The 15,129-nt window shown below is 40.8% G+C and overlaps 1 protein-coding gene across 1 annotated transcript in view; it reads left to right on the forward strand.

Annotated features, from left to right (window-relative positions):
• Window positions 1-2,235: 2,235 nt before the first annotated feature.
• Window positions 2,236-15,129, forward strand: part of TPH2 (tryptophan hydroxylase 2) — a 552,487-nt gene continuing 539,593 nt past the window's right edge. The window contains exon 1 of the mRNA XM_073651797.1: window positions 2,236-2,617. Within this exon, the coding sequence (XP_073507898.1) occupies window positions 2,519-2,617 (99 nt within the window). The 5' untranslated portion in view covers window positions 2,236-2,518. The remainder of the gene's footprint in view (window positions 2,618-15,129) is intronic.

Below are 15,129 nucleotides of genomic sequence, written 5' to 3' on the forward strand. Positions count from 1 at the left end.
ATCCACCAACTATCCACTACTGCATTCATCTGGACCATCCAGGGTTGCATGACATTCTATAGTAAACCAGATTGTTTTAAAATTAGTCTTCATGTTTGCCTGGGCCCACTGTAACCGTTTTTGCTTGTGAGAAATGTTTAGGTGTGACTGAATAATAGGTTTATGCACAACTGCAAGCCTTTGGAGGATCCTACACCTTGAGATTTATGGGACTCCAGAGGCACCAGCAGCTTCAAATACATGTTTGCTACTTTATAATGGTATTTTAGCAGCTGCTATCTTAATCTGATAAATTTGTCTGGCTGAAACCTTCTTCATTATGCCTTTATCTGCACGAACCTTTCTTTGCTCTGTATCAGCCACAAATCTCTTCACAGTACGATGATCACATTTAAGTTTTCATGAAATATCTAATGTTTTCATACCTTGTCCAAGGCATTGCACCATTTGATGCTTTTCAGCAGCAGAGAGATTCTATTTCTTTCCCATATTGCTTGAGACCTGTGGCCTGCGTAATAATGTGGAACGTCCTTAAGTAGTTTTCCTTTAATTGGGTTCACCTGGCAAAGTAATTATCACAGGTGTAAGATATTGATTTCAGTGATCTAAAGAGCCCTGAGACACAATACCATCCATGACTTCATTTGAAAAACAAAAAATTACATCTTTATGACACTAAATTCCGATTTGCATAATAATTTGGAACGCAGTGTATAACAAGCATCTGTGCCAATATAAACAATATTATGCTTGCAGGAGTCTTAATTTGTAGACCCCCTTCCACCCTCCCCACTGATCAGTTATTATTAGTCTGTACTAAACATAATCCAGCTGTGTTTTTCACAGATAGCACTCGTACCTGTGATAGTCTATGGGGTCATTCACATGTCTGTGTCTCTCGGTCTGCGGAAACTCACGGAGACATGTCCAATTTTGATCTGAGGGTCGGATGGGTCCATGAAAAAATCAGACCGCACTCGGATGACATCCGAGTGTGGTCCGATTTTCACGGACTGTCAGAATGGAGAAGGTAGAGAAACTCTGTTGTTTTATTTCTCCACATACGAGAAAAATGGATGAAACTCGGACCACACTCTGATCATAGTCCCTTTTTATTGTTTGTGGAAAAATCGGATGTGAGAATGAGCCCTTAAAGGGAACCTTTTAGCTGAATTATACTGCCCGAACCACGGCAGCTTGAATCAGATACCGGCTTTATTATTGCAGCCATTTATGTTTTGTACTGAAGACATACTTAAAATGGCAGCCGCTGACATTAAGTCTAGGATGACGAGTCCAAAAAGTAGGTTTCCAGCGGTTTCTTCTTGCCCTTTGCCCCTAACTGACAGGTGAAAAAAGAACACAGCAGCACTCTGTAAGGGCCAAGATATTTGCAAACACTCAGTGCATGAGAAATAAACTGCATCCTTGCTAAATAGAATATACTTACAAAAATGAAGGTTCTTAGCACATAAATTGGTCAATTCATGTATGACCATCAACCACGGCAAGGTTACCTTTCTCTGATGGGTCCCTATCCTATAGGTATTAGTATAGGTACCCATCAGAGGGAGGTCACTTTGTCGTGGTTGATGGGCATACATGAATTGACCAATTTATGGGATAAGAACCTTCATTTTTGTAAGTACATTCTATTTAGCAGTTTAGCTCTCATGCACTCAGTGTTTGCATATATATCTTGGCCCTTACAGAGTGCTGCTGTGTTCCTTTTTTTGTATGTTTTGCAGCCATTGCAGCTTGCACCTGTTCATGCTATATAGAGGTGCTGGTCAGGTTTTTTATTTTTGTTTCTTGCCTAACTGACAAGTATCTCCATATACACACACAAAGCTAACAGGCTCCCTTTAATGTCCAGTAGAACTATATGTGCATGGTGTCAGATACTCAATGGAATAAAAACTGCATGGACATTAGACATTTGATCCTAGGAAAGTTTCATAAATATCACTCAGTATTTGTATATACATCCATAATGTGTAGTATATTGGTTCTTATTACATTTAATGGGACTTGTCTGTCAGAATGTGAAAGTTTTGTACGTACAATATTAGTGGATAGATAACATCATACGCTTTATATCATCTCAAACATTGGTAGAAGGGGTTGTTGTGTAGCAGAGTGGCTATCCCCTGCATGCAGTGACCTAGTATTTTCCAGGCCAGGGCCCATCCTAATTCTTGAAGAAACCCCTGTCTTCTTCATCATGCTCCTAGCATGTGCAGCTGAAGCCAGCGTGTAAGATGTGTTCTCCTGGGAGAAAGCTGAGCTCTGTATGAATATAATGAGAAGGAGGTTTTCCACAAAAAATGCTTGGGGACGAAAGAACAATAATAGCTGCAATCTTGTGCGTCGATCAATCAGCTGATTTGCTGAGGTTCTCATATAAATATAAAGAGCAGAGTTACAGAAGAAGCTGAAGAAGTCTGTACAAGACCCAAAGAAGCCAAGTCTAACCACTGCGCCCTCTGCTGGACACTAGGACTAACTGCAAGTCAAAATGCAACCTGCAATGATGATGTTCTCCTCCAAATATTGGGCCAGGAGGGGAATGTCTCTGGATTCTGCTATGTCCACTGATTTCTTAAGCAACTCAGTAGTAAGTACAAACTAAATCATTTTAATGTGTAATTTTCTACTTGAATTACATTTTCACATTAGATTTGATTTTACAGTTACATTGTATTTTTTCCCCATAGAACATGGCTAAGAATTTTGCTCATTCTTAAATGGCTACTTATTTCTGACTTTGCACCCGAGTCTGTCCTGTCCACTCACCGAGGTATTTATCAACAGCAATATCCCATTAGTTCTAAATAGGAGCCCAAAGCTAGACTCATTGTGCAGCGGAACAAAAGTACTGCAAAACTTTGATGAATGACTTTTCCCTTTGCCACCACTTGTAGTTTCAGAGATGTATTGCTGTGTTCACTTGGGTCTGCTAGGTGCTGAGTCTACACATCAATCTTGATAATGAATACACCAGCACAACATGCCCTTCCATGAATGAAGCCTGCTGTTCTTTCAGCCAATAAAACAATATTTCTCTTCCCACCGTTTGTATTAGGACGCTTGATTTAGCATTAGTGTACAAATATCAAATTCTGCATTAATGTGAAATTCCAGGGCTGTGATTACTTTTATTGACAGGAAATGTGATTAATGCAGAATCAGCTTCATTCTTTCATTGTTAGCGTCATTTGCATTCGTTCTCCATTATCTATCGATCCGTCTGTCTACACATGATTCATTTTTCAAGTAGTCCTGAAGATATGTAAATGCAAGAACATTCAGATATATTAGTAGGGGGTTTATTTATTGCACTTTATACACTAAATTGACACTTTTGTGGGGTTGTGCACATAGATTCTGGCCCCTGACATCCCTATCATTTATTATCAGGACACTCGGTGCATCTGGCCGTTTTAAAAGAAACAGATTGAGGAAATATTTATTGATGATGTTCTTTTCAATCCAACTGCTGATACATCTAATGATACTAGTAAGGGAAGGTTTATACCTTGTTTGGCATGTACTGCCAGCTAACTAACCCATAGACGGGCATTATTTAGATATATGCCAAAACAGTGCCCTCTTAGCATGAGTTTGGGCATTAGTGTTTTTATATCTTTAGCTTATTGCTTATACGGTTTATATTGTTTAATACAAATTTGTAAAAAATAACATATACTGTCCATTATAATTTTACAGCAGATGTATGCAACTGTTTAGTTATACAGATCGATGGTGGGTGGAATGTTTTAAATCAAACATGAAGTCCAACTATAATATAGGCAGACTAAGGTCACGTTCACACGTTCAGTATTTGGTCAGTATTTTACATCAGTATTTGTAAGACAAAATCAGGAGTGGGTGATAAATACAGAAGTGATGACGTGTTTCTATTATACTTTTCCTCTGATTGTTCCACGCCTGTTTTTTTGGCTTACAAATACTGATGTAAAGAAACTCACCAAATACTGATAGTGTGACCGTGGCCTAACAGTGATCAGCTCCAGATCTGGGTCATTTGCCCATTTTATCCATTTACGCTCTGTTTAACTATTAGCTTTTGTTTGATAATAAACATAAAGTCAAAGAGAGGATTTGATATGAACACTCACCACACCCATAGTCCATCTAGTGTTTCCTGGCTTAGTGTGTATGGGTGCCAATGCTCTAGCACACCGTCCACAAATATAAAGAAAAAGAGCGGCACAGCCAAGGAATGAAATATCAAAATCTTCTTTATTGCATAACAAATAGATAAAAAACTTTTGCAATGGAAAAGGTTCTCATGATATCTGTGAAAGATCGACGCGTTTCTGGCTGAACAATAATGCCCTTACTCATAGACTCAATAGCAATATACAGACACTGGACAAACTATCCTCTTCAGAGTCCACCCCATGGTGCTTAAAATAATATGTCCTATCTCTTCATAACACAAACTTAACTACCTATGGGCAGCACGGTGGTTCAGTGGTTAGCACTGTAGCTTTGCAGCGCTGGGGTCCTGGGTTCAAATCCCACCAAGGACAACATCTGCAAGGAGTTTGTATGTTCTCCCCGTGTTTGTGTGGGTTTCCTCCGGGTTCTCCGGTTTCCTCCCACACACCAAAAACATACTGATAGGGAATGTAGATTGTGAGCCCCAATGGGGACAGTGCCTATAATGTCCGTAAAGCGCTGTGTAATTAATGGTGTTATATATAAGTGACAAAATAAATATGAAGGATGTTTTATTTTGAGGCAGAAAAATGAAAAAAATAGGAGAACATACAATCTCCATGTTGATATTGCCCCAGGCATATCAAGGCAACAGTGTTAAGTAGTAAACCATAATTTCATCCAACATCAGAGAAGTTTATTGTAAATGTAGGTATGGCACAAATGCTATATAGATAACCGCCGTAACAGAAGATAAAAAGCAGCCTAGCGTGTGCAGGATAACTTAAAGGGTTGTTCCACTGCAATATTATTAATGAGCTACCCTTTTTACAGATCTTCAATATCAGATTGTTGTGGGTTTGTCACCTAGTCAGCTGTATTCATCTCCAGCATCAGCCAGATATAAGCAGTTATGGAGTTGAACAGAACAGCTCCATCAAGTGGCGGCTGCCAGATACTGCAGATACGCTCTTAATCAGATGAATAGATATAGGAGCTGATCTGCAGTATCTGGCAACTGCCGCTAAACAGGTGACAGTGCTGTGCAGTTCAGCTCCACAAGTGCTTAAATCTGGCTGACACTGGAAGGCTATGTGCCCACCATGCAGAAATGCTGCTGATTTTTTCTGCATCTTCCTGTCAGGAAAAACGCATGTGGATTGTACATGTGGATTGTACATGTGGATTGTACATGTGGATTGTACATGTGGATTGTACATGTGGATTGTACATGTGGATTGTTCATGTGGATTGTACATGTGGATTGTTCATGTGGATTGTACATGTGGATTGTTCATGTGGATTGTTCATGTGGATTGTTCATGTGGATTGTTCATGTGGATTGTTCATGTGGATTGTTCATGTGGATTGTACATGTACATTGTTCATGTGGATTGTACATGTGGATTGTTCATGTGGATTGTACATGTGGATTGTTCATGTGGATTGTTCATGTGGATTGTTCATGTGGATTGTTCATGTGGATTGTACATGTGGATTGTACATGTGGATTGTTCATGTGGATTGTTCATGTGGATTGTACATGCGGATTGTACATGTGGATTGTTCATGTGGATTGTTCATGTGGATTGTTCATGTGGATTGTTCATGTGGATTGTTCATGTGGATTGTACATGTGGATTGTTCATGTGGATTGTTCATGTGGATTGTTCATGTGGATTGTTCATGTGGATTGTTCATGTGGATTGTTCATGTGGATTGTACATGTACATTGTTCATGTGGATTGTACATGTGGATTGTTCATGTGGATTGTACATGTGGATTGTTCATGTGGATTGTTCATGTGGATTGTTCATGTGGATTGTTCATGTGGATTGTACATGTGGATTGTACATGTGGATTGTTCATGTGGATTGTTCATGTGGATTGTACATGCGGATTGTACATGTGGATTGTTCATGTGGATTGTTCATGTGGATTGTACATGTGGATTGTTCATGTGGATTGTTCATGTGGATTGTTCATGTGGATTGTTCATGTGGATTGTTCATGTGGATTGTACATGTGGATTGTTCATGTGGATTGTTCATGTGGATTGTTCATGTGGATTGTACATGCGGATTGTACATGCGTTTTTCCTGCCAGGTAGAAGCGTTTGTCAAGCGTTCTTCACTTGCATTTCCGCATGCGGGTTGACAAGCGATTTTAGCATCACTTGGAAAAGTGCTTGACAACTTGGTGACACTATATAAATCCATGCAACCGGGATATATAGTGTGACCAAGTAATAGTTAAAAAAAATAATAAAAATGGTAAAAAAAACAACATTATACTCACCTTCTGATGGCCCGCGGTCTTCACTCTGGTGCGTCCGGTCTCTTGTACGGCTCGCGGTGGTGTAAAAGGACCTTCCATGACGTCATTTAGTCATGTGACAGGTCACGCGACCTGTCACATGACTAAATGACGCCATGGCAGGTCCTTTTACACCATCGCGAGCCACCAGGGAGCCAGGACGCATCGTACAGGAGACCAGGGGACATCAGAAGGTAAGTATAATGTATATTTTTTATTTTAATTCTTTTTTTTACAGGTACTATGGTACCCGGGTCCGGAGGAGAGTCTCCTCTTCTCCAGACCCGGGTACCATCCGCACATTGAATCGCTTAATATCCGCATGTGCACATGTAGTCATGTGGATATTAAGCGTTTCAATGCAAGTCAATGGCGGCAATTACGCTGCGTGTCCGCAAAATTAATGGACATGCTGGGTATTTTTCTGCAATGATAATCCACAGCGGAAATTTCCACAGCATATGCACAGCACATGTGGATTATCATTGGGGACCATGGGGCATGTATTACCAAGCGTTTTTTAAGCGTTTTCGCTGCGGAAATTGCGCGTCAAAAACGCTTGAAAAACGCATAGTGGACACACAGCCGAACTGTGAACAGCTGATCAGTGGGTAAGCCGGGTGTCATGCCCTCACTGATCTGATTTTGATGGCCTATCCTTGGAATAGGTCATTGAAGGGAATCTGTCTGTCAGCTGCATTCTGCTATGTAATCTGACAGCAACATGAAGTAGAGACAGCAACCCTGATTCTAGTCATACATTCTAGTGATGTATCAGTTTACTGGGTGCAGCAGTTGTGATAGAGTTTTCTCTACTGCAGATCTAGCATGGCTGTGTATAACCCGCTCACACACAGCTTTCTGTACATTGTATAGTGATAGAGAGTTGCTAGTCGGTACTGGAGGCCGGGTTGGACTAGACAGCACAAGGCCAGTTGTCCTGTAGTAATAATCTCCTGCTGATAAAACACTAATTGTATTGAAGCAGCAAAACACAGCTCAGTAAGTGACCCATCACTGTAATCGGGGTCTCTGCTTCTACAATATATAGCAAAAAACTGCTGACGGATTCCCCTTAATAATGATTGTAGTAAAACAACCTTTTACTAAATAAAACAAATGGAAAAAATGTCTGCCTGAGGTTTGACAAAGAGTTAAAAGCCCTTCATCCTGCAAATATTTGTAATGTGGAAGCCTGAACACATAGATGATATGTGCAGGGATTTATTACATCAGGAAGGACCGGCTGTATTAATAACTGTGCACTGACATTTAGTTGAAAGTTCAATGATCATCTCTGGAGTCAATTAATCATTGGAAGCAGATTCCTAATGAGCATTTAAAGGAAAGGTTTTTCTTATCATTGCTATTAAATCCTTAAGATGCTGGCAAACAACGATTTGTGCGAGGACTAACCTTTGGTATAATCATTTTACATCAGGGAATTTTACACAAATATTTGCGCACATTACTTGCAGATTTTGAAACTTTTCCTATTTTCGTTGACTTCTTTATAGCTGAATAATTGTTTCTCCCACAGATAATAATAAAAGTGAAGTATATCTGGTCTATGGAAATAGCTTGTGATGGGGTACGATGTTATAGGACATAATGGTAATTATTAGGAGGAGAGTATCAGTTTTATAGCATGTAATGACTAGAATAATAATGCATAGGAATGACATTGATTATTTGGCATTAAGCACATGTAAAATGGCTTTATACAAGGTGTACAGTTAATACAGCAGGGGCTCGTTTAAGTTAATGGATAGCTCAGAAGGAGGCAATCTGAAGAATGCTCATCTCATGACCTATTATGCTATTCATATGAGCAGAATCTATAGGAAACCTTGTTGATAATCATTATAAATTACAGGAATCCATATTAATCCTTGTAAAAATAAATAGGTCCAGGTCTCCAACTTCATGAGCCGCCGCACATAGATCAGGGGACACCCACTTCCTTTCAACCCACATACTTTTACTCTATAGTTCAAGTGCAGCAGATTGTAACAGATAGTAGTATTAGGCACAGGACCCTGCCTTTCTTGTTTCCTTAGTACAGTACATTTCCAGCATTTATAGCATTTATATCTGTTCTTCTTTGACTATCCCTACATTCACTGATCCTGTCAGCCCCAGCAATTCCCTGTCCAGTTCTGTAGTACACCCGAGATCTGTTACCTTTCCCACACATGGTTCCATATCCCTCTTCCTCTGCTCTACAAGGAAGGGGTTGAAGTGTTCGCCGATGTCATAGTACTTGTATCGAGCATTAAGCTACTGACGTTGCAGAAATGTCTGCAGGGAATTTTGTAAGGATAACTCATACTCTATCCAGGAAGCACAGTCCTGTCCCTATCACTAAGCCTTCCCCCTGTGGGCTAGTCAAACCACTTAACTATATCTGTCCTTGCAGCCTTTGCTGGGCAGATCTCCCTTACAAACACTATGCATCTTATAACAGTATGCACTAAGCATAGTACACTTAGAATGCCTATCAAACTCTATTTTGCCATATTGTCACTATCTTATCATAAACCCTAAACTATGTGCAGAAAGAGTTAATATTTCAGCTCACCTGTTTTACTGCACGGTCCATAAGCCAACATAAGTAAGTCCAAAAAAATCGACCAGCAGAAGGGCTTGCAGTAAAATCCATAGATTTATTGTTGAATTCTTTGTACAAGAGTAAAAACCACCAAGCAGTGTGCACATAAAATCACATAGGAAAGAAACACAGGTTACGCATTTCTGGCCCTTAGTCTCTGCCTGAATACAAAACATATTGCATGTACTTTTATAGGGAAATACCTAAACCACAAACAGATACCTCCCCACATAGGGTGGAGCTCTAATACTACAGGTGAACAAATCATAAAAAAAAATAAAATAAAATAAATAAAAAACAAAAAAAAACAAAACGCAAAACAAAACAATATATACACTGCTCAAAAAAATAAAGGGAACACTTAAACAACAGAATATAATTCCAAGTACATCAAACTTCTGTGAAATCTACCTGTCCACTTAGGAAGCAACACTGATTGACAATCAATTTCACTTGCTGTTGTGCAAATGGAATAGACAATAGATGGAAATTATTGGCAATTATCAAGACACCCTCAATAAAGGAGTGTTTCAGCAGGTGGGGACCACAGACCACATCTCAGTACCAATGCTTTCTGGCTGATGTTTTGGTCACTTTTGAATGTTGGTTGTGCTTTCACACTCATGGTAGCATGAGATCGACTCTACAACCCACAGAAGTTGCTCAGGTAGTGAGGAAAATGGCATCTCAACAACCATACAGAAGTAATCACACTTTTAAAAAAATTGCAAAACTTTTGGTCGCCACTGTATTATGGAGAGGGGCTGTGTGAGAAAACTTCTTCTGCATCCTCACCATAAAAATTCAGCATTAGAAGTATGCAAAAGAACATCTAAAGAAGCCTTGATGTAAACATAACACCATCTGTAAAAAAGCTGAGGTTGAAAAGAGGATGGCTTCTACAAATGGATAATGATCCTTAACGCACTTCAAAATCCACAATACACTACCTCAAAAGGCGTAAGGTGAAGGTTTTACAATGGCCCTCACAGTCCCCTGATCTGAACATCATTAAAAATCTGTGGCTAGACCTCAAAATAGCAGTGCATGCAAGACAACCCAGGAATCTCACAGAACTGGAAGAATTTTCCAAGGAAGAATGGATGAAAATCCCTCAAACAGGAATTGAAAGACTCTTGGCTGGCTACAACAAGCATTTACAAGCTATGATACCTTCAAAAATTGGGCGCTACTAGGTCCTAACCATGCAGGCTGCTCAAGCTTTTGCATTATCCCATTTTATTTTTTGGAATTTTTAAAATGTAAAATATGAAAAAATATATATATTTTGCCTAAAATACAAAAGAACTGTGTCATCTTTCACTTTAGGTCTTTTAGAGATAATTTCATCTTCAACTTACTTAACTGTTCACAATAACAGTAATTTTTACCAGGGTTGCCCAAACTTTTACATGCCACTGAACATTGTAAAAGCCACTTCCAGGTCACGTAGAGTGCAGCATGACCCAGAGGATTTGCAAAGCGATAATGTCACTGAGAAGAGAAGTACGGCGCTCGACACCGGTGACAGCAGCGGTAGATGAGTATATTAATACACTCACACTACATTCCATACATATACACACATTTAATGAATAAAAAACTTAGTGGGAGTCCTTCATTAATGATACATGTGACTACACAAAGCACTTTAGCTCCCTCTAGTGGTAACTGCAGCCAGCTATAATTTGAACATTTTGCCCTTTTCCTATGCAGGGGATTTAGAATTCTGTATCATAAGACAGAGTTCTGAGTTCTAGAAAATGATATAGAATGATCAAATGGTGTTCAAGAAAGCACACTGACTTAAAGCCTTGATCCTGAACAGGGGGAAGAGATTTATGAGAATATGTTTATTTATAGTGCTTGGCTTTATACTGGTTGATCTAAAAATTGTATGCTGCAATGGTTATAGTTACAGTTTCTGCTTGACTTAAAAGATTAGTGCCAATGGGTTCCTGTATCTTGTTTTACTTTGTTTAGCAGATAAAGAGAACAATGTAGAGATTGTACAGACAGAGAAATATTACTAGAAATATTTATACTGGAGTTCTGTTTCTGAGAGATAACTGCTGTGAATGGACCAGCTGCGTTTTCAACTAAAACATTATGTTTTAATGAACTTTTTTTACTGGCATTAACTGTGTGGTTACCACCTGTAAAATCAAGAATGGTTTTTAATTTATTCTGTTGTATATCTTCATTGTGTGTATTTTCTGTTGCTACTTGGAAATGGTTAACAAGCAGGTCACTTGCTGACAGATCATAGCTAATAAATCTTTATTATTTTCCAATCATAGCTTGTAAGAAATATATAAGCTAGTCTTTATTATTAACAAATGATTATCAAATGAATAAGGTCATCAGCAGCACCATGCTGGCTGTTTCCAAATGCACAGAAAAGTAACCACATAGCAAATGTCCATCAAAGGCGATGCAACAGTTTCACCAACCCTTGCAGGCAATTGCAATGTCAGTTCTAGGGGACGCTATTAATAAAATGGGGCATCGCAGTATCACATTAGTATGCATGAAACAGCAAGCTTTTACTTTGATTGGTTGCCATTATGGGAGAGTGGAGTATTAAAGGTCTAGATTTTGCATATCAAGCACAGCCAGGCAGGAACAATGTTATGATGTATAGATTATATGAAGGATCCCTCCATAGAGCAGATACAGTTAGGTCCAGAAATATTTGGACAGTGACACAAGTTTTGGCATTTTAGCTGTTTACCAAAACAAATTTAAGATACAGTTATATAATCAATATCGGCTTAAAGTGCAGACTCTCAGCTTTAATTTGAGGGTATTCACATCCTAATTAGGGTAAGGGTTTAGGAATTACAGCTTTTTAATATGTAGCTGCCTCTTTTTAAAGGGACAAAAAGTAATTGAACAATTATCTTAAAAGCTCTTCTATGGGCTGCAAGAGCTATTCCCTTGGTAATCCATCATCAATTAAGTAAGAAAAAGGTCTGGAGCTGATTCCAGCTGTGGCATTTGCATTTGGAAACTGTTGCTGTGAACCTACAACATACATTCAAAGGAGCTCTCAATGGATGAGAAACAGACCATCATTAGGCTCAAAAAATAAATCCATCAGGTCGATAATACAAATGTTAGGAGTGGCCAAATCAACAGTTTAGTACATTCTGCAAAAAAAGAGTGCACTGGTGAACTTGGGAACTCAAAAAGTTCTGGACTGTCAACAGTTGTAGATGACCACAGAATTCTTTCCGTGGTGGAAAAAAACGCCTTCACAGCATCCACCCAAGCAGAGAACACTCTCCTGGAAGTAGGTGTTTCAGTATCTAAGTCTACCATAAAGAGAAGACTTCATGAGAGTAAATACAGAGAGTTCACCACAAGGTGCAAATCATTAACCCGCCTTAAAAATAGAAAGGCCAGATTAGATTTTATGAAAAAATATAAAAAGAAGCCAGCCCAGTTCTGGAAAAGCATTCTTTGGGTAGATGAAACTAAGATTAACCTCTATCAGAATGATAGGAAGAAGAAAGTATGGAGAAGGTTTGGGATGGCCCATAATTCAAAGAACACCACATCCTCTATAAAACATGATGGAGGCAGTGTCATTGCATGGGTATGCATGGCTTCCAATGACACTGGGTCAGTAGTGTTTATTGATGATGTGACTGAAGACAGAAGCAGCTGGATGAATTCAAAAGTGTACAGGGCTATACCTTCTGCACAGATTCAACCAAATGCAGCAAGGTAGATTGGACGGCTCTTCACATTACAGATGGATAATGAACCAAAACATACTAAGAAAGCCACCCAGGAGTTTTTTTTAAAGAAAATACAGTGGAGGAAATAATTATTTGATCCCTTGCTGTTTTCGTAAGTTTGCCCACTGACAAAGACATGAACAGTCTATAATTTTAAGGGTAGGTTAATTTTAACATTGAGAGATAGAATATCCCCCAAAAAATCAGGAAAATCACATTGTATAAATTAGATACAATTTTTTGCATTTTGCAGTGAGAAATAAGTGTTTGATCCCTCTGGCAAACAACAATTAATACTTGGTGGCAAAACTCTTGTTGGCAAGCAGAGCAGTCAGACTTTTTTGTAGTTGATGATGAGGTTTGCGCACATGTCGGGAGGAATTTTGGTCCACTCCTCTTTGCAGATCATCTCTAAATCATTAAAATTTTGAGGCTGTCGCTTGGCAACTCGGAGCTTCAACTCACTCCATAAGTTTTCTATGGGATTAAGGTCTGGAGACTGGCTAGGCCACTCCATGACCTTACCGTGCTTGTTTTTGAGCCACTCTTTTGTTACCTTGGCTGTATGTTTTGGGTCATTGTCTTGCTGGAAGACCCAGTCACAATCCATCTTCAATGCTCTTACTGAACTTACTGAGGGAAGTAGGTTGTTGGCCAAAATCTCATGATACATGATCCCATCCATCTTCCCTTCAGTACGGTGCAGTTGACGCGCCCCCTGGGCCATGGGGTACTCGGTAGTCGGGCCGGACCTTTTCTATTGGGGTTGTCACGGTGGCAGTGACCTGGTCTGTGGCCCAGGGCGGTCAATAAAATGAAGTGAAGAGTCAATTGGGGCTATAAAGATTTGGGGATAATGTTTGTGACACCACCCGTGGTATGCGGCTATAGGGGGCCGCCGCTGCGGTGCAGATCCACTGGGGCTGATGATGTCGCAGCAGAGATAGTGCAGCTCTCCACTGGCAGAGCTAAGCCTCAGGGCAGTATATAGGACTTGATGAGGTAGATGTTGTTGGCAGGGACAGTGTAGTGCAGGGCAGATGACGCAGCAATAAATCAAGGACACAGTGGGGTGCAGTCTTTAGGCTTTACTCACAGTTCTAAGGCAGTTCCAGGTTATCACTGCAGCTGGTTATAACCAGGCACGTCGTCCTGTGTTCTCCAAGGAAGAGATCCAGCCAACTCCCAGGCAGTTCAGGTACACTTAGTCGGGATCCCCTTCTTATGTGCCTCTCTGGCCGTCTCCCTGCGCTGGCTCTCGCCCTCCTGCCCTGCGCCTCACAATCAATGTCCCAAGCCAGTGGCCTCTGGCCTTGTCGGGCGACTTACTCTCAGTCCCCTGGACCGTATGTGGCCACCTTTCCGGCGATGTAATTGTGTATTTCGGCTGCAACAGCTTGAAAATGCTGCGGCTTCCGGTTGGCTAGCTGAGCCTGGTTGTTCTCCACTAGTCTGGGGCCGGTCCCCTTCTGCGACCTGGTCCCTCCACTCGACGGCGGTCAGGTGGTTGCGGGTCCCATAGAGAGCATCCACGCTCCCATGCCCCTGAGACCCCCTCTGTCTCTTCTTCCTTCTTCTGGGCCCCTTGCTCTGGACCCCCTCCTGTCTGGACCTGTCACAAGCAGGACCTCCCTCCTGGGCTTACAGCCCTGACTGAACCCCTTCTAGAAGGTTCCCCTTCTTCTTATACCCTCTGCTAGGGTGCTCCTCTTTGCTGCTTCCTCCACCCACACCCACTACATGGTTCCCTCTCCTTTGGTCCCCCCCTCCTCCAGCCAGGGAAAGAGCTCAGCCATGACTAAGTGCATCTTGCCCCGTCTGCTAGTCTGGAGTGGTGTAGTGCTGGATGCAGGTGTGTGGGTCCCGGGTAGTGTTCCTTCCTTACCTGGGAGTGGGGTACCACACCTCTGGGTGAGGTGCAGTACCTCCGTGGCAACTGGACCCGCAGGAGCGCCACACAGTCGTCATGTCCCCTTTGCAGAAAATCACCCCCAAAGTATAATGTTTCCCACACCATGCTTCATGGTTGGGACTTAGGGTTGTATTCATCCTTCTTCTTCTTCCAAACACGGTGAGTGGAGTTAATGCCAAAGAGCTAAATTTTTGTCTCATCTGACTACAGCACCTTCTCCCAATAACTCACAGAATCATCCAGGTGCTCATTGGCAAACTTTAGACGGGCCTGCACATGTGCCTTCTTGAGCAGGGGAAAAAACAAAGGGGTGGGGTGGAGAAGCGCTGTGCTTGTGTGAACCTGTTTAATTGAT

The sequence above is a fragment of the Phyllobates terribilis genome, unplaced genomic scaffold (assembly GCF_046119375.1).
Source record: "Phyllobates terribilis strain yellow unplaced genomic scaffold, ASM4611937v1 Scaffold_11__3_contigs__length_659146591, whole genome shotgun sequence".
In the NCBI taxonomy this organism is placed as follows: Eukaryota; Metazoa; Chordata; class Amphibia; order Anura; family Dendrobatidae; genus Phyllobates; species Phyllobates terribilis.